The following is a 26,533-nucleotide window of genomic DNA, read 5'->3' as shown; positions in this document are numbered from 1 at the left end:
GCCAGATCTACGTGAATGAATGCATGGGCCGATATGATCTGCGGCAATATAAAGACCTTTCTGAGTTTCAACTGCTGCTTGATGTCAATCTCCAAATTCGAGTATTTGCTGATTTTCTCTGTGTACGTTTTATGAATATTTTTGTTCAATGGGTCGCCAATGTCTTTGACAAACGCAGTGTTGTCATTTTTATTTACCTCAAATATGTCAGGTCTATTATGAGTTCTTGTGGTATTCGTAAGGATTGTTCTCTCATTGCATGTTGTTCTCTTCATGCATTGGTTCTGGAACATATCTGTAATAGGCTGTCTTCTCACGGTGAAAATCGTGCATTTGAGCAAGTCGTAGGCGCATAATTTTTGCAGGATCGTCGTGCCGATTAAGGTGGAAAGAGTTTGTTAATAGAGTACACCCAGCTAGAACATAGTTTAGAGTTTCGCCGTGGCATGCCACATCTACGACACATGTCGTCGGAGCATTGGGCACTCTGAATATACATTTTTATTATTATTATATTATTTTCACTCAATTCATATAATTTTATTTTTATCTTATTTATATTTTATTGATATTTTCTGTAAATTTATTTAATTACATTTTTGTTTATTCTATTTTACCTTGAAGCTTGAGTGCTCTGATTGAGAAACCCTTTTGCCTTTTCTTTAGATAACTCTTTTATTGCCTATCTTGAGAGTTACGTGAATTATTCCGAAAATATAAATTTGCACAATACTCGTATGTTCAAAAAACTTGTCTAATATGATATGCTGTGGTTTATTTGTATGTAGTCATCAGTTTTCTCTATGAATACGAATTCTTATATTAACACTAAAAATATTATACTCGTAGGTACAACGCACACCATTTCTGTTTACACTACTGATACAAATGTATGTACACTTTTTGAATTTTTGAATTTACTTTAATTTAGAGCCACATTTACTATACTTACAATATACAATGGTAACAACAAAAAATATAATATTTACATTTAGATACATAGAATATTATATATGTATGACATTGTATGTATATTTAGTAAACTGAAAGAAATGAAAAAGAACAAACGAAAAATGTGAAAAGTTATAGTTTAGTGCTTGCATATGTATACAATTCAAAAATGTACTAAAAAATGTTAACACACAAATATACGTACATAAGTATATATGCAATCAGTTGCAAGGATCTATTAAATAATAACAACACACTCACACACACACAGGAGGAGGTTTACAACAGCATATGTGCATGTGCAGTAAATATCCAGATATGGCAAATCGAAGGACCATACATATGTACATACATCCATACATAGGTAAATTAAAAACGTATGTGCGTGTGTGCAAATATGCATACAAACATGCGAAAAGCTTACGTATTGCCACAACTACATTTAGATGCAATTTGTTTGAAACAAAAACAAACCTCCTTACATACACACGCTACATATACTCACGTTAGGTATTTAAACTATGTATGTACGTACTTGCTTGCATACATATATACATACATACATACAGGTATATGTACAACCTTAAACAATTATCATAATCGTCCGAATATGATTATAAGCGTGTGGAAGGCATGCCTTATCTATAAATTACATATTGAAACACAAATACTGCATACTTACTTATACATACATACATAGAATATCAGTACATAAGTATATGCCCCCAAAAAATATGTACTCACATCTCCATATATAATTTAGTATAAATAGCTCAATCTGATTTAGCTTAATTTTGTTATGAGTAAGTCCATATATGCATGTGTGTGCGTGCATATATATTCTTCAAAAAACATATTCTATTACCTTGAATTACATTAAAATGTGAAAAAAAATTCTATAAATTACTTTTAGTAAGGAACCCAGTGTTTTTTGCATTTTTTGTTTAAACTCTTAGATCCAATTTATAAATACAGTGTTTTTTATTACTACTTTATTTTACATATTTACATACATACATATAATGCTTCATTGTTTGAAAGTAATTTGGTAGTGAATTTACATTTCCATCACTTCACTAAAAAAAAAGAATCAAGTAAAACTATATGAAAATAAAATAAAATCCGTACTCAATGTACAACAAAATCTAGCAAATGAGTTTTCTTTTTGAGGTACCATAAAAGACCATAAGAAATTCGAAGCTCTATTAACACTTTACCTACTGAATTCTGTTCACAAAAAAAAATCTGCTCAATTATTTTCTAGCGATAACGAAAATAATTTTAATTTATAGGCTCTAAAATTATTGCTCAACACCAGCAGCGCCGTCCGAATCGGGAAGGACCTCTCCGAGCCGTTTGATACCAAACGAGGTTTCAGACAGGGTGACTCGCTGTCGTGTGACTTCTTTAACCAGATGTTGGAGAGGATCGTACGAGCCGCAGAACTTAATCGCTCAGAATTTTTTACAAGAGCGTACAATTTTTGGCGTATGCCGATGATATTGACATCATCGGCCTTAACAACCGTGCTGTTAGTTCTGCCTTCCCCAAACTGAATAAAGAGGCAAAGCGAGGACAAGACGAAATACCTTCTGTCTTCAAACAAATAGTCGGCGCACTCGCGTATCGGCCCCCACATCACTGTTGATAGTTATAATTTCGAGGTTGTAAAATACTTCGTTTATTTAGGCACCAGCATTAACACCGATAACAATGTCAGCCTTGAAATCCAATGTAGAATCTCTCTTGCCAACAAGTGCTAATTTGGACTTAGTAGGCAATTGAGTAGTAAAGTCCTCTCCCGACGAACAAAACTAACACTCTACAAGACTCTCATCATGCCCGTCCTAACGTATGGCGCAGAAGCTTGGACGAGGACAACGTCCGATGAAGCGACGCTTAGAGTGTTTGAGATTCTGCGTAAGATATTTGGACTTTTGCACGTTGGCAACGGCGAATATCGCACGCGATGGAACGATGAGCTGTAAGTGCTTTACGACTGCATAAACATAGCGCAGCGAATGAAGATCCAGCGGCTACGTTGGCTGAGTCATGTCGTCCGAATGGATACAAGTGCTCCGGCTCTGAAGGCATTCGATGCGGTACCAGCTGGTGGTAGCAGAGGAAGATGAAGGCCTCCTCTGCGTTGGAAAGATCAGGTGGAGAAGGACTTGGCTTCACTTGGTGTGTCCAATTGGCGCCGGTTAGCACGAGAAAGAAACGACTGGCGCGCTTTGTGAAACTCGGCCAAAGTAGCGTAAGCGGTTATCGCGCCAATTAAGAAGAAGAAGAAAACTATTGAAGAGTTAGCAAAATGTTTCGTATGAGGAGAATACAATTTAACAACATTAAATGGATTACGGCGGCCGCCGTAGCAGAATGGCATGGTATGTGACTACCATTCGAAAGAGCGAAGGTTTGAATGCCGGACACAAAGCACCAAATGATATAAAAGGTTTTTCCCATAGGGGCGCTCCTTGAGAGGCAATGGTAACCCTGGGACGTTCATTTATTTTTATTTGTTATTAATATTTCTGCACTGAAAAAGCTCCTCATAAAAAACCATTTGCCGTTCTGAGTCGGCCTAAAACGGTAGGTCTCTCCATTTGTGGAACAACAAATACGAAGAGAAGCGCGGCCAAACACTCAAAAGAGATGTAAGTGCCAATTACCTAAGTATATATGGAGGAGGGACTATGCAGAAATTTACTGCAAGCAGAAAATATTTGTTTGCAGGAGAGTTGTTTGACTGATGATTGCAAATTCTTACGAAATCAAATAGAAACCACATTTTGATAAATTTGTTATTAATTAAGACTTACAGTCTGATGAGTACTTGAAAGCCCAGTGTGATTCATTTCTATAATGAAACCAAAGGCGGTGCGAATATCTTCTATCCGCTGTGTTCAGCAGCAAATGGCCTATGAAAATCTTTTATGGCATCTTGATAATGACATTTGTAAACACATCAAGTCCTTACATCATGTAAACTAGGAAATCACTTACATCCATTTGGTCAAGCTCCTTTTGCTATGTGTTGTATGCATCTTGATTTTTTCCACAAGTGGGGAAGGACCTACAGTTTTACGCTACCGAGAAGCTTTTTATTGCCAGAAATACAGTAGTAGATTTGCCATTGCCAGTCGAGAAAACGATGTATCCGCACCAAATTTCTTAAAGAAATCTAGAAATAGTCTTATGCATAACTCTTTGAATAACTTCGATGCTGAATATTAAATCTCTGACTAGGATAAAATGGTATATATTCTATATTATGTAATATACAAACTTAGCAAGAAAAAATATAGCTGCACCAAAGATGAGAAACTATTGCAAATATTAGAAGAAGTGAGAGTTTCTTTAATGTGAAGATAATCTCGGACGTATGCAATGCCAGACTAGGGGCGGCCGCTACAAGCAAAAATATTTTTTTCTATGCTTTAGTGCTTTGTGTCCAGGGTTTCGAACCTGCACACTTCCGAATGGTAGGCAAAGCGATTTCGGTCATTCAGATATATGGTTATCTTATCTGTAGTATGAATTATCTTTCTAGGGTAAATAAGCAAAAATATAGGCATTCATATTGGTGAAAAGAATTCAGAAGATGTGGTCAACATCAAGCCGTTGACGGGCCCTCAGCGAAGGTATCACATGACTTGCTGACGTAACCGTGATTATAACAGGGGTTTGTTTACGGCAAAGGCAGATTTTTTCCATGGAACAGTACATGCCATGCGAGCGCTTTCAAATTGTTGAAATTTACATTCAACAAAAGAAGTCAAAAGAAGAAGAACAAAATCATCATGTCCGATGAGGCTCATTTCTTATTGAATGGGACGGTAAATATGCAAAATTGCCGTATTTACGCCGCTCAAAATCTTCTCGAAATTCAAGAGGTACCTCTTTACGATGAAAAAGTCTCTGTTTGGTGCGGCGTTAGTGCGAAAACGATTATTGGGCCGTTTTTCTTCGAAAATGAAGATGGTCAAGCTGTTACCGTCAATAAGGAGCTTTATCGCCATATGATAACCACTTTTGTGATGCCAATTATTCGTCGAAAGCGTATGTGGCAGTTCTGGTTTCAACAAGACGGCGCTCCACCACACTCAGCTCGCACCACAATCGATTTTTTGATGAAATTATTTCCTCGTCGTTTGATGTCGAAAAATGGCGATTTTTACTGGCCACCGCGTTCGCCCGATTTAACGCCACCTGTCTTCTTCTTGTGGGAATATTTAAAATCAAAGGTTTATATTAATAAGCCAAAGACCATAGAAGAGCTCAAGAACAACATCCGTGAGGAAATAGCCGCTATTCCAGCCGAAATGTTAGCTAAAACTATGGGAAATGCTCCAAAACGGGCACAATACGCCGTACAGGCTCAAGGCGGCCATTTGAGAGATATCATATTCAAAAAGTGATGTCAACAAATCTACTTGAACCAAATAAAATGATTATTATGGTCAACATCAAAAAATTGGGTTTTTCTTTGACACATGGGTCTGTCGAATATGGGCAACACAGTAGACAAAAACTGAGATTGTGTTGGTCATATACGAAAACCTCGATACAACCGCTGTCTCTTTTACTTCGTGGCCATCTGAACAAAAAACTGATTGGAGGAGCGTCAGAATAGGCGTAAAATGAGCGGGTCGAGTCCCCGATGGCATGGCAGCCGAAGCTTCTCGCACAATTTTGTTTCGAACAACTAAACCTTCTAATCTATCATTCTTGAGTACTCATGATATTTCAAAAATTTCAGGAAAACGTGGGTTGGCCTTGCAATACAGAGGAATTAACGGACAACCACTGCCGCACCACCTTTTTTCAATGAATATTAATAAAAAAATTTTTTTAAAGTTCAACACATATACAATAGTTTTTTTTTATTGTAAAATGATTCAAGTATAATGCAGATCTTTGGGAGCAATTATTTTTGAAATACTATTTTTTTTTTTATAAGAGCGTACAATTGTTGCCACATGTCGATGATAATGATATCATTGTTCTGCCTTTCCCAAACTGGATAAAAAAACAAAGCGACTGGGTTTGATGGTAAACGAGGACAAAATGAAGTACCTCCTGTTATCAAATAAACAGTCGGCGCAATTACGTATCAGCACCCACGTCACTGTTGACAGTTATGATTTCGAGGTTGTAAAATACTTCGTTTATTTAGGCACCAGCATTAACACCGATAACAAGGTCAGCCTTGAAATCCAACGAAGAATCCAAGTGCTACTTTGGACTAAGTTCGCAATTGAGTAGTAAAGTCCCTTCTCGATGAACAAAACTATCACTTTATAAGGCTCTCATCATGCCTGTATTAACATATGGTGCGGAATCTTGAACGATGGCAATATCCGACGAGGCGTCACTTGGAGTGTTTAAGAGAAATATTCTGCTGAGGAGTTTTGGACCTTTGCACGTTGGTGACGCCGAGTTTCGTAGGCGATGGAACGATGAGCTGTATGAGCTTTACGATGACATAGACATACCGCAGAGAATAAAGATCGAGCGGCTACGTTGGCTGGGTCATGTCGTCCGAATGGATACAAACGCTCTGGCTCTGAAAGTATTCGATGCGGTACCAGCTGCGTTGGAAAGATCAGGTGGAAAAGGATTTGGTTTCACTTGATGTGTCCAGTCGTGTGTCGCCGTTTAGCACGAGAAAGAAATGGTTTTAAGCAGTTGTCTTGCCAATGAAGAAGAATTTTTTTACTAAAAATATGGTAAAATAAAAAACAAATCATTTCGCTCAATTTTGCTAGGTTTTGTTTATAGAAGGAAATCTGTGGTCTTAGAGTGATTCACTATTTAGTTCCAATTGGCTTCACTTTTTATGAAAAGTATTAAAAAAACGGATCTATTTGTACTTCTGGAGCGTCACAAACTTTTGAAAATAGGGTAAAAATCATATGTATTTTTATATGCACAGACAATCTTTTGATAAGGGGCTATACAGATTTTGACATGGAGAATCAATAGTGGACATATTTAAAAAAATGTAGCTGTTGTAGGAAAAGTTGTGATTAAATTCTTCAAAAAATAATAATAATAATAATAAATGACGGAAATATTGTGGTTAAATTGCCTTTAGTTATTGTTAATTAACTGAAACAATTATTAGTCAGTTACTACGAGTATATCCATTCCGCCACACATATTTACGCACATATACAAGCACAAATGTATATTTACATACATTGAATGGATAAGTTTATAATTTAATTCTCTTCATTTATGCTCTTAAAACACATTCCCCCATTTTAATGAAAAACTTATCTTCTTTTTTTTACTCGAATCCAATATTAAGAGAAATATTTCCAGTAGAGAGCGCTTCAAGCTCAGTACCGCGAAAAGAGGCAAATTCTGCGAAATGTATTACAAACGCAGATGCACCTCCCTCTCGACTTGTGATGACTGATTAAACGCTTACCAAAAAGTGCATTGAGTCGCCAGTCCACAACTGTCGCTCTGGGGAGACGCTTGAATAATCGAGAAGAAGTCATGGTCCAACGTAAATTTCCAATCGTATTGATACTAATCGCATTAATAAGCCAACGAATACTGCTGTTAGTGGCGCAGAAATGCGTAGCATTAGAAGGTGAAGACTATTTTGGAATCTACAGCTGCCGGGGAGTGCAGACGCTTGGTGAAATAGAAGAGGAATTGACGGCCAGTTGGCGCGGTATTGTTGTGCGAAATCGCAAAGAAGAGTTCTTCGACCTTTCAGGTGAGTTTTTGATAGCACTAGTGAATGCCTGTGAGTGGGTATGTACATATATATGTATGTAGCCTTTTAATATAGTGTTAATGATTCGCAGCGCAATCAGGCGAGCAACTGCAACAATCGAGCTGGGCACAGATCATAGAATTGGACTTATCACAGTCTGGCGCTTTAAATCTAGGGGATAATGGATTTAGTTTGTTCACTGCCTTGGAGCGTTTGAATTTAACAAATGCACAATTGGAAGATTTGAAACCCCGATATTTTCCTAACCCTGTCAAATTAAAGTATCTCGATGCTAGTTGGAATGATTTTCAAAAATTGAAGGCGAATAATTTCAAGAGCTTTTCGCAATTGAAAGTTGCGAATTTTTCACAAAATAATATACAGCGTATCGAAACAGGTGCCTTTGCTGCGCTCACGCAATTACAGTACCTAAACTTGGATAACAACGCGTTGACGAACGCGTCCATTGGTGCCTGCAGTGGGCTGAAAGAGTTAACGCTTAGTGATAATGACATTAAACAGGTACAATCAAACACAAGTATGGTAAAATATAAAACCATATACTTACATACATACGCATATTTTCTTCCAATTTCAGTTGTCTGCATATGACTTTGTGGGCTTGCCGCAGCTGAGACACTTGAAGATCACCTCCAATAGTATTCGCAGCATCGCAAATGACGCATTCGAGCCGCTCAGAAGTCTAGCAGTACTCAACCTTGCGGGCAATGCATTGCATCAACTTTCTGCAGAAACCTTTCGCGGTCTGGAACGAGCCCCGCTACAATACTTGGATCTCAGTTCCAATGATATAAGCTCACTGCCAGCTCAGCTGTTTGCATCCTTAAGCAAATTACAAATTTTGAATCTCTCCAGCAATCGATTGGTTTCGCTGCCTGCCGCATTATTCACAGGATTGACGCTGCTGCGTAAAGTGTATGTGCATGACAATGATATCGGCAGCATCGTGCCAAATACTTTCGCAAATCTCACTGCGCTCGATATGCTGGATTTATCTGCGAACAACATACAACAGCTGGAAGCGTTGGTGTTTGGCGCAACGACCTTACAACGCTTCCGAAAGCTCACGCTTAAGAGTAACAGCTTGAAGCATATTCACCCTCTAGCTTTCACTGCGTTGCCTTCTATGGAATATCTTTCGATGGCCAACAATGATTTAACCACATTGGATGTGCGCACATTTGCGCCAATGCGTCGTCTGCAGAAGTTCCATCTAGGCCATAATTTGCTTGAAGAAATATCTGAAAAAGTACTCGACACTCTTAATGATTTGTCGGAACTTTTGCTGGACAATAATCAATTATCCTTCCTACCGAAAATGGATGTCACAGCATTTCCCAAATTGCGTAAAATTTCTTTGGAAGGTAATCCGTGGCAATGCAATTGCCTTGATGATTTGTTCGATTGGTTGAATGCCAAAAATGTGGACTACTTCAGGCGGCAGAGTCCCTACTACCAGGGGCAGAGACCCCTGTGTTTTGTGACGGATAAAGATGTGTGCGTGAGAGACTTGGCAACTGTAAAAGAGATTGGATTTCCACATAGGAAAGAAAGTGAATAAATTTAATACGTATGTATATTGGGGTGGTCCAAAAATGCATGGGAAAAAATTTATATTAAAATTTTTATGCTGCCGCCCCCCATAATGGTAAAGAATGAAAAATAAAAAGACCCGTATTTTTTTTTTTTTTAATCAGACCATATTTAATGGTGCCGCCGGGGCTTTGAAATATCCCATGTATTTTGCATGGGAAAAAAATACTTTTTCGTAGATTTCATGTAAAAACCTGGAAAATGAATATATTTTAACCGGATACCTCAGTTTCTCATCATAATTGGTCAAGGAATAACAACCAGTTATGAAATAATTAATTTTTTTGTATTAACTGTTTTTTATAGAACCCCAAAAAGCCCCCATAAAACGAAAATCTAAGAAAAAATCGAAAAACAATATTTTATATTACTTTTCTGAAAATAGTTTATACAAAAAAAATTAATTATTTCATAATTGGTTGTTATTCCCTGACCAATTATGAAGAGAAACTGAGGTATCCGGTTAAAATATATTCATTTTCCAGGTTTTTAGATGAAATCTACGAAAAAGTATTTTTTCCCATGCAAAATACATGGGATATTTCAAAGCCCCGGCGGCACCATTAAATATGGTCTGATTAAAAAAAAAAAAAATACGGGTCTTTTTATTTTTCATTCTTTACTATTTTGGGGGGCGGCAGCATACAAATTTTTTTTGGACCACCCTAATGTATATACATGTGTATGTACAAGTATGTGTATAGATTTTATTTTTATTTGCACCCAGATTGTTTTATGTATCAGCTACCAGAGTTTGAGCTGCCTATTCGTGACATTTCCTATTTGTTCCGATCATTGGTTGTAATTATTGATTTTTTTTAAGAAAATAAGGAAAGAAAAATTTCCTATAGTAATCAAATTGCAAAAAAAAAAATAAATATAGTAAAGAATAAGAATCCGAAGAGCCATTCGCTCAAGTTTTTGTAAAATAGTTTAACGTTTGTTAACCTTCATTGAGGAAGTTATTAAAATATCTTTATATATTGTTAAGAAGAATAGGTCGAGTGCGCATGATAGCTGATACGCATAGTACAGCTACTGCTACTATTGGCACCTGTGAGGCGCGCTAAAGCATAAATGTAAATTAAAGGAATCGCACTCGAAAAATAATGGAAATATTACTATTTCGAATAAAGCAATAATATACCGAAAAAAATGATTTTTGCTCACTTTCTGAATTTTTTTAAACGAAACCATTATATGGGCCATCCTGTATAGTAAAACGGTCAAACGATATGCGGAATATATGGCACAGAAGTGCCAAAGGGGCATTAGCCATATTTCAGCTTATTCTATTGGGTTGGGAATAAGTTCATAGCGTTTTATATTTTGTTTTGTTTTACAATGATTTGTGTGCTGTTTGGAAAAGTGTAAATATTCGATAGAATTATTTCAGCTCTACAAAACTATGTATGTTAATTTTATTTTTGAGTTATTTAATTTTTTATTAGTTTTGAGACTTGGAAATGGAATACCCGGAGGTAAAAATCAAATGTTTGACATTTGCTCTTCTTTGCCTTTTATCGAGGTCAAAAAGCTGTCGAAGGAGCCCGGCACATTTGCGAAGTGTATGGAGAAGGTGTCGTAGGCGAGTCTACAGCACGGAAATGCTTTGCAAAGTTCAAAAATGGCGACTTTGACGTCGCTGACACGTCCCGTAGCTGAAGGCCTTCTGCATCATCACTACACACCTGAAAGCAAGAAATATGGGTGGAGGCAAGCTCAAGTGCTTCAAAGCAAGCAAAAATTCTTCCATTTGCTGCTAAGAAAGCTATCATTTGATATAGAAAGTATGATTGAACTCAGAGATATCGATGGGATATCATCGTTACTATAAATGTGCAATATTACATTAAAATTTTGATCAGTTTTGACTATTTAGATTTTTTCAACTTATTATATTTTTATAGAAGAATAATTCGTTGTCTAAAAAAACCATATAACTTCTGCTCAAATATGAACCAGACGGTATCAATAAAACGGTCCGCGGATGACATATGGAAAAAAGAAATTTTTTGTTTTTTGGTAGGACTGTTATAAGCTTACATGGCAAATTTCAGCGTGATATGTCACATAGTTTGTTTTCTGTGCTACTGTAAACAAGTCAAGTTCGAGTGTGTTCTTCGAATTTAACGATGGAAATTCAAAGAATTTGTTTGAAATTTTGTTATTCCAACAAAATTTCGACTTCAGACGCTTTAAAAATGTTGCAGACAACCTATGGGGACTCTGCTCTATCACGTGCACGTGTTTTCCAGTGGTACAAATCGTTCAAAGAGGGCCGTACATCGGTTGAAAACTTGTCTCATGAACGTCGTCCAGCAACATCAGTAAACGACGAAAACATCGGAAAAGTAAAGGAAATTGTGCTTGAAAATCGCACAAATCGCAAAATCGGTTAACGCTGAATATTATTTAGACGTTTTAAAGCGTTTGCGCGAGAACATTCGTCTTAAAAGGAAGGAATTGTGGGACAACAAGTCATGGTTCTTGCATCACGATAATGCACCAGCTCACACATCACGTCTTGTTCGCGATTATTTGATAATGTTAACCCATCTTCTACCGGTACTAGATTCCGTGTAGATAATTGCGTGAAATTTTGTATGGTTGGTATTAAAGGACTCCTGATCACCTTTACAAATTTTCAGACCGATAGGTCTTCCGGATGCACCACGACAGACTGTTGCGAAAACGCAACGCTGGTTGAAACGCTGTGATCTTATTAATAGAAATAATACAATATAACTTACGCAGAGTTGTAGTTGGGTATTTTTTTTGAATTTTCTTTATTAATATAGTTGTATTTTGTTAAATTTACAATGTAATAGTTTTGCAATATTTAAAAAAAAAACATTATTTTTTCTTATTTCCTAAATCTGTATGGTATTCATCAAAACATTTTCGATGTAATCTCAAATTACTTTTTTTACATTCATAAACAGTTTGTGAGTGACACATAGCACATCTTTTACGTTTGTTGCCTGGAGGTTTCCATACGACATGACCACGAACATTTATGCGAGGTAAATGGACTGGTCTCTCTGCTTCTTCGATATCTGATGAATCTCTTATTTCATCAGAAACTTCTTCACAACATAAAAGTAAAGATTCTGCAATTTCAGTTTTAAAAGAAATTTGATACATATGGTGAGTTCCTTCTGCCTTACAAATCAGGCAATGAATTTTCCATGCGTTAACAGTGGTACTAGTGGATTGACTGAATTAGTCCATAACGGCCACCAGCACTTTTTTCCACGAATACCAACGCGATAGGTAGCTACGGCATTATCATGTCTACCCCTCCCATGTGTTGATTGTAGTCATGAATAAGTCCAGGTTGTTTAACAGATACTTTTTTCTTCTCGGCTTTGCATCAACATTGTGAGACAGCTAGTGGGTCGACAGACTTGAAATTAGAAATGACTGTTACTTCTGCATTATCTTGCCAACGAGCAACAAATAATTTATTATTTATCTCGGAGCAGTAGTCGTATTGGTGATTTTTCAGTTTTTCCAGTGCTTGGCAATTTCTCTGCACCTCTAAGACAGTTCCTGTTGCTCTGAAACGTTTTTCACTCAACAAACAAAACAAATAGTATGACGAAAAAAAATTATCAAAATATATGGCATGGTTATCTACATTTCGAACGTTTTCTAACAATGATAGAACAACAGAAGCGCCTAAGCCTACATTCTTGTCATAAGGTACACTCGATCCTCCATATGGTGCTACTGCATATAAATAACCGCTGTCTGAACAAAGAGCCCAATACTTGAAACCAAATCGAATTGGTTTGTTACGAATAAACATTTTGCACGAATGTCGATCAAAATATGGTATCATTTGTTCATCAATTGACAGAAACGTTTCAAAAACTCCAAACTGCATGACTTACGATTCAGTGCATCAATAAGTGGACGAACTTTACCAAATCTGTCTGTGGCATCAATGCCATAATTGTCCATTAGATGAAATATTCTTTTGATCAACTGGAAGTTATTACTATAGGTATACCAAGTGTTTGCTGTGTACTCCAATAATGTTCAACGTGAGGTACTTTATGATAACCACTTAGTATCAAAATTCCGATGAAACGATATATCTGTTGTTTGCTAATATCCATTATCCGATATTATTTTGGTGAGCATACATATTTGTATTCACGACCAGCATTTCCATTATTTCTTCGTCGAAGAACTGCAGAAACAATTCAAATGGTGTTTTGCCACCTGAAAGAAAAATTTTATGAGCCAAAAATTATCATAGGAATAAAATATTCAGACTCACTCATAGAATCAGCAATATTGCTTTTTAAAGATTCCTCACCTGATTCGTCAGGAGGTCCAAATTTAAAATCAATTCGTTTGGTTTTTTCCAGTTTGGTGTACCGAAGTCTTTTTCTGCTGTGTACCTAGTTGTTTTTGCAGGACAGGATGGTCCATCATCAGGTATTCCAACTAAGTATGACGGCGGCGACGCAAAATCTTCCACATCTGATTCATGTTCGACCTCCAACTCTTCACAAACATTCGTCATAGCTGGTACCTCCGTTATCATCTCATTATCGTCAATAAGTTCTTCATTACTTACAGCATCAACATCTGCTGGTGGAATATATACGACAGAAGTTATTTTTTTCGAAATAGGCTTAACAATTTTCATTCGTTTAGCTGAAACTACTTCGCCTTCATCCTCACTGCTCGAAGTATTTATATAGGATTCTATTTTCTCAATGGTCAAAAAACGTCAACGATCCATCACTCTTCAATAAAGAATTAAGTAAGGGTACAAAATTTTGACAAAAAATATCAAGAGCACATTAGTCTTACCAAAACGATAAAAGCTTTGAACGAAATACTTCTAAATGTATTTTTACTTGCACAAATAAAAATAATAGCACTTATGGTACAAATTGCCACAGCTGCATTAGCAGCTGGTATGACATAAACTTCAATTTTCCCACCAAAAATAATGTCATCAAAACGTTGAAGTCATATGAGTCGTTTCAACCAGCGTTGCGTTTTCGCAACACCTGTTTTTAAGAGTAAATTTTTGCAAAAAAACTTCAGCTGCATTAGCAGCTGGTATGATAATGTCATTATTTCATATCTTATTTTTAAGAAACTAGTAGAAAACGTAAAAAAAAAACTATTTTTAGTTCTCAAACAGTTATATGAAAAAGTTATTATTTTGCACACTTTTTTCTACACTTGTCCTGATTTGGAACAAATCCGCACACAAAACATCTTACAGCATAATTATAAAGTCAACAGTCCAAATTACAATATAAAATATAACATTTTAGAGATATCTTTTTTTTTACTGTAGCCACAAAGTTCAAAGTTGCTGTTGCGAAAACGCAACGGCGGTAGAAAATGGGTTAATATCGTTCCGCAAGCACCGTATTCGCCTGATATGGCTCCATGTGACTTTTTCCTGTTTCCCAAGCTCAAGTTGCCACTCCGTGTGACATATCACTCCAAATTATGTGACATATCACGCTGAAATTTGCCATGTAAGCTTATAACAAAAAATTTCTTTTTGCCATATGTCATCCGCGGACCGTTTTATTGATACCGTCTCGTTCATATTTGAGCAGAAGTTATGTACATAAACAAAATTTTAGAAACATTCAACAAACTTTAGATCGCAATACCACGATTTAGAATTTCTGGAGAGGTTTTTCGTATCCAGTTTTATAGCTGATATATAATCAGGTTTTTATTAAGAAACGTATAAACATATTATTTAGTACAATAAACTGGTAGTTTGAAGTTGTAAGAAAATTTGGTTGATTTTTTAGAATTATTTCTTTCCCAGTGTTACGCATTTTCTCCATATGAAACTTTGTGGAGTTTTTCAAATTTTTGTATAAAGTTTGAAACTCTGTTTTATGCGGATTTTCTTAGACAATCAGCTATACAGCGTACGCTCGATAACGTGAACTAATTCAAACCAAGGCAGTTTACGTTAACAAAAGTGTTCATGTTTTGGAATGCCGAAAAAGACTAAGTAAATATATTTTTTCACAATTTAAGTTCACATTTTATTCTTGCTTTCGTTACATATTAATTGAAAATTAGGTCTCACGATGGTTTTTTTTTTTTAAATCAGTCACCTTTTTTTGTATCTTCTGTTTTCCTAAAACTTGAAGAACAGCTTTCTCCCTTAACCGTCTTAGCACACTCATATCATTTTGATCGTATCATCGGATTCGTCCTCTTGTTGATGATCGTCATCTGCACCGCCCTCATCGATATCGACGTTCCATTCATTAATGGCTGGTAACGTGAATTCAATCTGAACTTTTTAATTAAACAAGTTTTTTCAATAACCCAAATACATATCTTTGAGCATATCTGCGAACACGAACTTCAGGGTTTAAACTACTACGGAGATCGACGGTGCTGCTCATCAAGGTGCGAAGTTCAGCTTCCCATTTTTCTTTTAAAACCGCCAACGGAACATTATCTTCGGGATCATCATTGTTTACCGTAAAAAAAATTGTAAAATTTACAGTACTGTTCCAGCACTTAGCTAATGTTGCTTCACCAACAGGAAACCAAACCGCATCCAAAAGATTTATGGCTTTTTTTAAGTTAATTTTTTTCAACGACTCGAGCAAATCAGACTTTGTCGCTGCTATTGAAGCTAGAAGGCTGTTTCTGTAATGCAACTTAGAGATTTTTATTGCATTCTGATCCATCGGTTGAATGAGGGAAGTAACGTTTTGTGGCATAAACATCGCCGAAATTTGCCCATTCTCCGTTGTCAGTTCAGCTTCATTTGGGCGAGAATGAGCGTTGTCGATTAGGAGGAGAGCTTTAATTGGAAAGGCTTTCTCCTTTAAAAACGGTGTAACCTTAAAAAACAACCAGTTAACCTTAAAAACCGGACAAAACCTAAAAGGAATATTCACCTGTGGAAAAAATGACTCATGAAACCATTGCTTGAAAATAGCCGACGTCGTCCAGGCGGATTCCGAGCTCTTATAGTTGGTGGGACACTGAAAGTTTTTAAAGCAGCGTGGATTCTTCGCCTTTCCAATTACCAAAAGCTTAAGCTTGTGGGATCCAGTGGCATTTGAACAGCATAAAAACGTGATTCGTTGCTTTTCGGACTTTACCCCTGGGGCTCTCTTCTCCAAACTTGACGCGTACCTTTTCTCTGGCAAAAGTTTCCGGAATAACCCCGACTCATCAGCATTATATAACTGATCGTTGCAAAACTCCAATTCGGCCATTTTAGCTTTAAGTTTTTCTTCAAACGGATCCACTAGCTCCTTACATGCAATTACAAATAAAATGCCTATTTTATAATTAGGGGATTCCCCGATTTCAGACTTACTTGAGATCAATGTAAACTGCATTCAAATAATTGTAACGTTTATTGTTCATGCTATAGCTTTTGGGTTTGTTCACGTTTTAGAGTAGTCAATGCACAAAAATGTCTGTTCACGTTTTGGGGTGTTCGCGCTTTAGAGCGTTCACGTTATCAAGCGTGCGCTGTAGTTTTCTAAAAAAAAATTATGAACATTAAAAACAAACTACATAAAAAAAAATTCTCAAATGTCGATGTGCTATCGGTTGTAGCGGTCTGAATGTACATATGTATGTAATTAGCTTCTACTCAAATATGAACGAGACGGTATCAATAAAACGGTCCGCGGATGACATATGGCAAAAATAAATTTTTCGTTTTTTGGTAGGACTGTTATAAGCTTACATGGCAAATTTCAGCGTGATATGCCACATATTTTGTTTTCTGTGCTACTGTAAACAAGTCAAGCTCGAGAGTGTTCTTCGAATTCTCTCTTATGACTTCAATTGTCTCAAAATGTTTTCCACGGAGCGGCAACTTGAGCTTGGGAAACAGGAAAAAGTCACATGGAGCCATATCAGGCGAATACGGTGCTAGCGGAACGATATTAATATTATTCTTGTTCAAATAATCGGGAACAAGGCGTGATGTGTGAGCTGGTGCATTATCGTGATGCAAGAACGATGACTTGTTGTCCCACAATTCCTTCCTTTTAAGACGAATGTTCTCGCGCAAACGCTTTAAAACGTCTAAATAATATTCAGCGTTAACCGGTTTTGCGATTTGTGCGATTTTCAAGCACAATTTCCTTTACTTTTCCCATGTTTTCGTCGTTTACTGATGTTGCTGGACGACGTTCATGAGACAAGTTTTCAACCGATGTACGGCTCTCTTTGAACGATTTGTACCACTGGAAAACACGTGCACGCGATAGAGCAGAGTCCCCATAGGTTGTCTGCAACATTTTTAAGGCGTCTGAAGCCGAAATTTTGTTGGAATAACACAATTTCAAACAAATTCTTTGAATTTCCATCGTTAAATTCGAAGAACACACTCGAGCTTGACTTGTTTACAGTAGCACAGAAAACAAACTATGTGACATATCACGCTGAAATTTGCCATGTAAGCTTATAACAGTCCTACTAAAAAACGAAAAATTTATTTTTGCCATATGTCATCCGCGAACCGCTTTATTGATACCGTCTCGTTCATATTTGAGCAGAAGTACATGCATATACTCAAATTCAACATAAGCAAGTTGTCACCTTGTGATGTTTAGAGAGAATTCCATAGTCAAGTTAACAACCGATTAAATGTACTGCTTACAGCGACATCTGCACTGTTACGCATCAGACAGGTTCAGCATGTACGATGATTAACATTGCGGTGTGCCATTAACCTATGTAAACAATTTTTAATGTGTATACATTTTGACAGAAAATGTCATATAATGGTAAAAGGAGTGCAGAAGGTGGTGATGCCCTCGAACCACCATCGCGCTCCCAGCGAATTTTACAGAATAAACTATTAAACTGCCATAATAGGTGGGCATCTGCTTTCATTTCATTGTTGTAGTGCGTCTTTTTATTTTTATTGTTATTAAAGAGCGTATTATCGTACTACACAATTCCCTTTCTTTTTTGCATACTTGTTACGTCACAGCCGGAAATACTTTCACGGATGTCGCAATGTTGTAATCAATCACATTTGTTGGTATGTGGTATGACTCCAGAGCGACAATAACAGAAATATTTGACTTCGAAAATTGTGTAGCTACAATACATAGTTTTTATTGTACTTATTAGAAATTATTTGCAGTCACTCAATAAATTAATTCACATATTTTGTAAGTCAACAAACATGCATAGGCTCTTACTGACTATTTACAGCTGGTGTAATATTTTTCAAATTGTGTTCATCAATTTCGACGTTGAACAATTAAATTCTAGGGAGTTAGAGGTTCATTCTTTATTTATGTGGTGGAGGTGTGTTCAAAAAGTAAGGTGAATTTAAATTTTTCTCAAAAAATATTTGTTTGTTCATCAATTTTATCTATTTTATGTCCTTCGTCTAGATTACTCACACTTGTGCCAGCATTTTTTCCAATCCTAAAAGCAATTCTGATATGCAGTTTTTGGTATGTTCTTGAGTTCTCTCAGCGATTCGGTTTTTATCGCCTCAATCGTCGTAAAACGCCATAAAGGTAATACTCCTTATTATTCAAGGTATATATGTATATATATTTACATATATATATCTAATTGGCGCGTACACCCTTTTTGGGTGTTTGGCCGAGCTCCTCCTCCTATTTGTGGTGTGCGTCTTGATGTTGTTCCACAAATGGAGGGACCTACAGTTTTAAGCCGACTCCGAACGGCAGATATTTTTTTGAGGAGCTTTCGCATGCCAGAAATACACTCGGATATTTGCCATTGCCTGCCGAGGGGCGATCGCTATTAGAAAAATGTTTTTCTTTAATTTTGGTGTTTCACCGAGATTTGAACCTACGTTCTCTCTGTGAATTCCAAATGGTATTCTTCAAGGTTCAATGGTGTTATTCAAGGTAATAATCCTTATTTACCGTACGATCTTGTGGTAAGAACTCTTGATCCACTACGACATGGTAATCGAGAAAAACAGTGAGCAACACCTTGATATTTAATTCAAGTTGGCGTGCTTTTTTTGATCTTGACTCCCTTGGACTCTTCCATTGGGACGATTGGGTTTTGGTTTCGCTGTGATAAGCATATACCCAGTTTTGTCACCAGGTGTTACCCTTTTAAGCAAATCTAGATCATCGTTGACGTCATTCAATTTTGGAACGAACTTCGCTGCCCACGATTCGTGCCCAAAATTTCTGAAAAGATTGCATGGCATGAGTCAACCGATATGCCGATATGCTCACATCCTCAGCAACTTCTCTAATTGTGATTCGACGATTCTCCATAACAATTTTCTTCACTTCCTCAACATTTTCATCGGTTGTTGATGTGCTGTGTCATCCAGAGCGAGCGTCGTCTCGACCTTCTGTAAACATTTTTTTAACTGAGAGTACTGTAACCGTATGCCACTGTCAAAATTTTAAGCACTTTATTCCATTTCATTCCAAAACTTGTTGCAATTTCTTTGATCCTCGTATTTAATTCGCGCAGGGAACGAGCAATCGGGGCATTGTGCGCATTAAACACGTTCATTCCTATCACTAGAGAATTGATAAAAAGGTACATATTAATTTTGAAATACAGGGTGGCTGATAAAAGCCGCTTCCAAAAAAAAATTGAATAACTTTTTTTCTTTTTAAGTTATCTGTTCCATTTTTGTTTTAATTTGCAGATTGATCTTTAAAATTTATTAAAATGGATAACTGGGACACGCAAACAAGAATTTGGATAGTCCGCCGCTATCACGCACTGGAGTCCGTAGTTTTGGTACAGAGAGAGTACAGGCGGATGTTTGGCGGCGATCCCCCGAGCAGATGGACCATAATGAGACTGGTGAATAATTTTGCTGAGCAAGGAACAGTCGCAAGAAGGCCTTATCATCGAAACCCACCAGTTCGGACGGAGGAAACGATCGCTGCTGTGGCTGCAGCTATACAAAGCAATCCAAGGGTTTCAACAAGAAGCTTATCTGCTCAACTTGGTGTCAGCCGACAGTCTTTGCAAACAATAACGCACAAAGATTTAGACTTATTTCCCTACAAAATTCAAATGGTTAACAAACTGAATGCAGCAGACTTGCCGATTCGCTTGGAATTTTGCCAGAAGATCCTGCAAATGGTGGAAGAAGACCAAAACATGTTAAACTGCCTTTTCATGTCTGATGAGGCCCATTTCGATTTAAACGGCAATGTGAACAAACAAAATTGTCTAATATGGAGTACTTCTAACCCACAGATACTCCACGAGACGGAATTGCATCCTCTTCGCGTGACAGTGTGGTGTGCGGTTTCTTCACGCTGTATTGTCGGGCCTTATTTTTTTTAAGAAAATGGTCACACCGTTACGGTTACTGGAGACCGTTATTTGAAAATGCTGAAAGAATTTTTCTATCCAGAACTACGCCGAAAGAGAATTCCTTTCAACTCTGTGTGGTTTCAACAAGATGGGGCAACGTCTCACATAGCCCAGACTGTTATGACAGAGTTGCGACGAAAATTTCCCAATAAACTGATTTCAAGAAACTCCGAATTTCGTTGGCCTCCCAGGTCGCCTGACCTTACTGCACCTGACTTTTTCTTGTGGGGTTTATGTAAACAAAAAGTTTATAAAACAAAGCTAACAAATTTGGATGAAATAAAACAATCCATTCGGGCAACAATTGCGGCTATTCCTGTCGCAACTCTCAAAGCAGCAATGAACAATTTTTACTAAGATGCCGCATTTGTGTCAACGAGCATGGGGGGCATTTAAATTAAATTATTTTTAAAACTAGTTAAGCTACATTTAATAAAATTTAATGACCTTCAACTTGAAAAAAAATAAATGAATTCCATACACTAAAAAAAAAGATATTTGAGTTTCTTAATGTAGCAAAATTCATCAGCCACCCTGTATATACTCGTAATAATATTAAATAATTAATTGCAGTTATTTATCAACGGAAGTAATTTTATTATTATTATTATTTTTTTAATAATAGGCAATGAAAAGGTTGCTTTATACCTTTTTTAGAGTTGAGATGACAGATTTGTTTTAATCCCGATGTGCTTTTTCGACAATATATTTTTCCAATTAATTATGCACGAGTTGAGCAAAAGTTTACAAAACGTTACAGTTAATTAGGGCAAAATATAAGCAGTAAAAAATGATTGGAATGAGAGTGCATAAGTTTAGTTTGTGTGAGTAATAATGCAACCTTTAACTAAGAATTGGCTGTAAATGTTAACAAGTGAAAGGAACTGCATGTCCATTGTTGCAGTATGTTTGTTGATAAAGTGATAACGTTTTCTTTTTGGTTATATTGTAAATCCTTTTAATGCAAATGAATCCATTGCAATTTACTAATTTTTTTAACTTGTGAGACCTGAAAAGTTTGAATTTTTTACTTAAAACTTCACGCACCTTAGTACTGGCCTTTAAAATGTTCAATCGTTAGAATTGATGTTGAATAAAAGGAGATAGGAGCGACCATACAAAAATATCACCAAAAAATATACATATAGCGTTTTTCAATAGGTGCGCTTCAACTTTTTTCCGATAGGGAGGGCGAACGACGCAATATTTTTTATTTTTCGCTTGTCATTTGTAGACCTCATTAGTAAACATTTCATCATGGAACGCTACACACTTGAGCAACGATTGCAAATCGTGCAAATTTTTTATGAAAATAATCGTTCTGTTGCTGCTACTTTAAGAGCAGATTTTCCAAAAAATCATCTTCAGTGATGAAGCTCACTTTTGGCTCAATGGCTTTGTCAACAAGCAAAATATGCGTTACTGGGCAGAAAGCAATCCACAAGTGATTCATGAGGCACCGTTGCATCCCGAAAAAATCACTGTTTGGTGCGGTTTACATGCCGGCGGCGTAATTGGCCCATATTTTTTCGTTGACGAGAACGATCGCCACGTTACTGTGAATGGAAATCGATACCGCGACATGATAAACGATTATTTTTGGTCTACAGTAACAAGCCAGCGACGATTTGTGAGCTCAGAGCCAATATTGAACGCGAAATTGCTGGAATTTTGGCCGATTTATGCAAAAGAGTGGTCGAAAATTGGGTTCAACGATTGGACTTCGTAAAACGTGCACGCGGTGGTCATGCAAAAGAAATCGAATTTCATACTTAAATGTATATGTTCAAACTCGATAATAAAAAAAAAATTAGTTAAAAAAGTCAAACCGTTTGTGTTTTATTCAAAAAAGTTCAAAAGTTGAAGCGCTCTTACTGAAAAACGCTTTACATACAAGTCGGAAAACTAATCACCTTATCGGAAGATTTATGATCTTCTTCTTCTTTATTTGCTATTCGTAATCGAATGTGAACCACACCTAAACGTCAAGTTTCTTTCTGCATTTCATTTGACATTTTTCAATTTAAGACTAACTCAATTTGAACCATGGAAAGATACACAATCGGGCAACGCGTCAAAGTTATTCAAGCTTATTATAAAAACGGGCGTTCAAATCAAAATACATATCGCGCACTTCGTGATTTTTTCGGTCAATTTAATCGTCCAAATGCATGATGCAAAGAATAATGAAATGGCGCCCATCGTGGTCCCGTTACTTTGCGCTCAGCGAATTTGACAACTAGTTACGTGATTTTAGCTCCAGTATGGCCAGATTACCATTTTCGTAACTTGATTTAGCTTTTTTTTTTTGTTATTTTTATTATTTTGTGTCTCGGAGTTTTAGTTCTTTCTTCATGACATTTTTCTAGTTGTTCTAATTAAAATGTCATGTTTACAATTTTGTAAAATATACATTTTTTAATAATTAGTTAAATAATTCACTCAGTTTTATTTAGCTTTACCCTTTTTTAACATCTGGTGGCATTGCCCGCGATTGCAGGTGTTGTTGGTGTTCTTTTGCTTTCGGCAGTCAAATCTCTCTCTCGCTACTGCAGTGTTGCCTAGCTTTGGATATAAAAACGCATTGAAATGCCCATTCAAAGAAAATAACCCAACAAATTTTTATTGAATCACTTAAAGAACTTTGTATGCGTGACAAATTGTCTTTAAAATGTGCGTTTTTTTAAATAAATGTGTCATGCTTATGTACAATTTAATTTATGAGGTTTTTTTTAAGCGAGACTCTTTTGTTAAGGGAACGATTTTTTTGCTATATTTGAAGTTATGTAACTAGATAAGGTACGCTTTTTGTAAAAATGTCAGTATGGTTTCTTTAGTATTTTCTGGTATTTTGTTGCTTATTTTTACTATGAATACACCTCTTGATACTCTATGTCTCACTAAGGATTGATGACTGGAAGAAACGACTACACCTCTATGGTTTTAATTCGCATTCAATAAATTCAAAGGCTTTTTAAAATGTGTAAAAAGGTTTTCAATCTAAAGAAGAGTTGAGAGAGGGGCATTTAATACTTTTGCATAACCTTAAATGGAGCCCAAAATTAAATTTGCACTTTCAAATTTTATAAGAGTAAAAAAATTTTCATTAGCACTAAAATCTTCTCAGAGTGACCTTTTATAACATTCTTTCTTTAATAATACAGTTTTTTTTAACTTACAGTTTCGGTAGCTTTAAATTAAACGCAAAAAGAAACAAACACGAAACTTCAAAATTTTCGCATTTTCGGTATAAAAAAGCACTAAATTTATTGCGAAGAGCAAATGGTTGGCAATACTGCACAACTCAGCAAACGTGACGTCACGTACGCTCTGATGGGCGCAATCTTGTTTCTATCATTCTTGGTCCAAATGTGCGTACAATCGGAAAAATTGTGCGAACGTTTGAGCTAACCGGTTCTGTAGGAGATGTGAAAAAACCAATGCATGCTCGTACAGCTCGTACTGCAGAAAATATTGCTGCTGTTCGCGATAGTGTGGTTGAAGAGCCGTCCACCTCAACTCGTCGTCGTGCCCAACAATTGCACCTCTCACGCTCGTCGTTGATGAACATTGTGCATAATGACTAGCATTTACACGCTTAAAAGGTGCAATTGACTCAAGAACTAAAGCCTCTTGACCATTTCAAGCGTCGTTAATGGTCAGAATGGTGACAGGAAATGGCAACAGTGAATGACCAATTTTCGAAGAAAATCATCTTCAGTGATGAGGCACCTCTTCACCTCAGTGGATTCGTCAATAAATAGAATTGCCGCATTTGGGCGAATGATAATCCAAGAGTGATTGCCGAAAAACCAATGCACCCACAAAGAGTGACTGTTTGGTGCGATTTATGGGCCGGCGGCATCATTGGGCCGAATTTTTTCTAAAATGAGGCCGGTCAGGCAGTTACTGTGAATAGTGTTCGCTATCGTGAGATGATAACGAACTTTTATGACCCGAATTGGAAGATATGGATGTGGACGATATGTGGTTTTAATAGGGCGGTGCCACTTGTCACACAGCTAACGAAACAATGGCTCTTTTGCGCGAAAAATTTGATGGCCGAATAAGCTCACGTCGCGGCGATGTCAATTAGCCGCCAAGATCATGTGATTTGACACCGTTGGACTTCCTTCTTTGTGGTTATTTGAAAGAAAAGGTATACATCGATAAGTCAGTAACAATTCAGGGGCTAAGGGATGAGATAATTCGGCACATTAGCGGCATAGAACCTCAATTATGCCTCAGCGTCATCGAAAATTTGAACCATCGGATGGAGGTGTGCCGCCGAAGCCGCAGCAGCTATTTGGCCGATATTTTGTTCCATACGTAATTGAATAACATTAGTATTATCATAATAAAGATAAATGACAATAATTTCCTAAAAACATTCTATTCAATTCAAAATCAATACCGGCCCTTCAAACTTAACCACCATTTACAATTTAAAGGTAATAATATTTTTTTTTAATTTTTTTTGTTTTTATTTTTAGTACAAATATTGACCTATATGTGAAAATAATTCGCGGTCTCTAGCTGCTTCTAAAAGGAGACCCAGACGTTGTATTCCGGTCCCAGAAAACTGCTTATGCCCCATACCTCTTCTTCCTTCAATCTTGCCTTGCAATATGAGATGCAACAGTTTATATTTCGGGTTCCTCAAAATATGCCCCAAATATGAAATTTATCTTTGCTTGATGTACTTGAGTAGTTGTCTGTCACTGTGTACTTTTCGCAGTACTTCTTCATAAGAAACGTGGTCGGTCCATGGTATCTTGAGCAATCTCCGGAGAAGCCACATTTCAAATGATTTTAGCCTATTCTTGTCGGAGAGTTTTATGATCCATATAGGAAGATTTATAATCGCGTCCCCTTATATATCAAGCGCGTCAAAATTCATAAAAACCGCTGCAGTTTTTAGTTTGCAAGAGGTTTTGAAGCGATAAACATCGTTTTGGCACAGTGCATCCGTCAGGAAAGCAGACATCTAAAGTGGAACGCCGAATGATTGTTAAATTCCTTAAGAGTGAGCAAATTTTAGATAAATCGACAATTGAATAAACAGTACTCATTCTGCAATGCATTGCATAATTCGAAGATGCAAAAGGGACTCTTCAATTGCAAATAAAAGCTACCTAGGCCAAGGGCACGACTGAAATCGGCGCGAAGAATAATGATTTTAAACGAGGTCAAAAAAATCCCTCTCCAGCAGCCGTGGAACGTATTCAAATGTTTAGGGAAATTATTATGGAGCGGTTTCTTGGGTATCGAAAGTCACTCTCTCAACGGTGTGTGCTGCGCTAACTAAGCTTCAGCGCTTAGCATGCTTGTGCATCACGGGAGCGGACCGCCTAGCTGCAATGGAGGTGATTCTTGAGCTAACACCGCTCCATTTGTTATTCATCAAACAGCCAAGCTGAATATTACCAGGGAAGGCTTCGGGAGAGGAAAAGTGATGCCATCTAAAAACATGGAAGTGCTAAGCTTGCACTTACCCAGCTACACAGAGATGATATCACTTAGGTGATCAAAATTCGGAAAGAAGTACAGACTTGAAATGAACAATAAATTAATCTTGAGTAGACCTGCATTTGAAAAAAAACTACAGAGGAGTACCCTGCAATGGTATACAGATGGCTCGAAGAGCCCAGAAGGCATAGGTGCTAGAATTTAAGGCCCCAGAACCAAACGGTCTGTGCCGATGGGCAGTATCTTCCAAGCGGAGAAGTATGGCATATGTCTATATGCAGAGCTAAACTTAGACAGGAATGTCCGGAATGAGCGAATTGCCATTCTGAGTGACTGTCAGGCGACACTAAGTCCCTATGGTCCTATAAGATCAAATCCTCACTGGTACTTGAGTGTGTCGAGAAACTTAATCTACTAGGAATG

General features: G+C 36.9%; 1 protein-coding gene across 1 annotated transcript; it reads left to right on the top strand.

Annotated features, from left to right (window-relative positions):
• The first annotated feature begins 7,400 nt into the window (after positions 1–7,400).
• Positions 7,401–9,282, top strand: LOC129240583 (leucine-rich repeat-containing protein 15-like). Its single transcript, XM_054876484.1, has 3 exons — positions 7,401–7,687; positions 7,779–8,209; positions 8,286–9,282. The coding sequence occupies exons 1-3, from the start codon at positions 7,462–7,464 to the stop codon at positions 9,267–9,269; spliced, it is 1,641 nt and encodes a 546-aa protein (XP_054732459.1). The 5' UTR covers positions 7,401–7,461; the 3' UTR covers positions 9,270–9,282.
• Positions 9,283–26,533: the final 17,251 nt, after the last annotated feature.

This window comes from Anastrepha obliqua, chromosome 3 (assembly GCF_027943255.1).
Source record: "Anastrepha obliqua isolate idAnaObli1 chromosome 3, idAnaObli1_1.0, whole genome shotgun sequence".
NCBI lineage: Eukaryota > Metazoa > Arthropoda > Insecta > Diptera > Tephritidae > Anastrepha > Anastrepha obliqua.
The sequence above is the reverse complement of the archived record's forward strand: the minus strand, read 5'-3'. Positions and strand labels throughout refer to the sequence as shown.

Coding starts and splice junctions, on each gene's coding strand:
- LOC129240583 (XM_054876484.1), top strand. CDS start 7,462: ATGGTCCAACGTAAATTTCCAATCGTATTGATACTAATCGCATTAATA. Junction 7,688..7,778: donor AGAGTTCTTCGACCTTTCAG/GTGAGTTTTTGA, acceptor AATGATTCGCAG/CGCAATCAGGCGAGCAACTG. Junction 8,210..8,285: donor GTGATAATGACATTAAACAG/GTACAATCAAAC, acceptor TTCCAATTTCAG/TTGTCTGCATATGACTTTGT.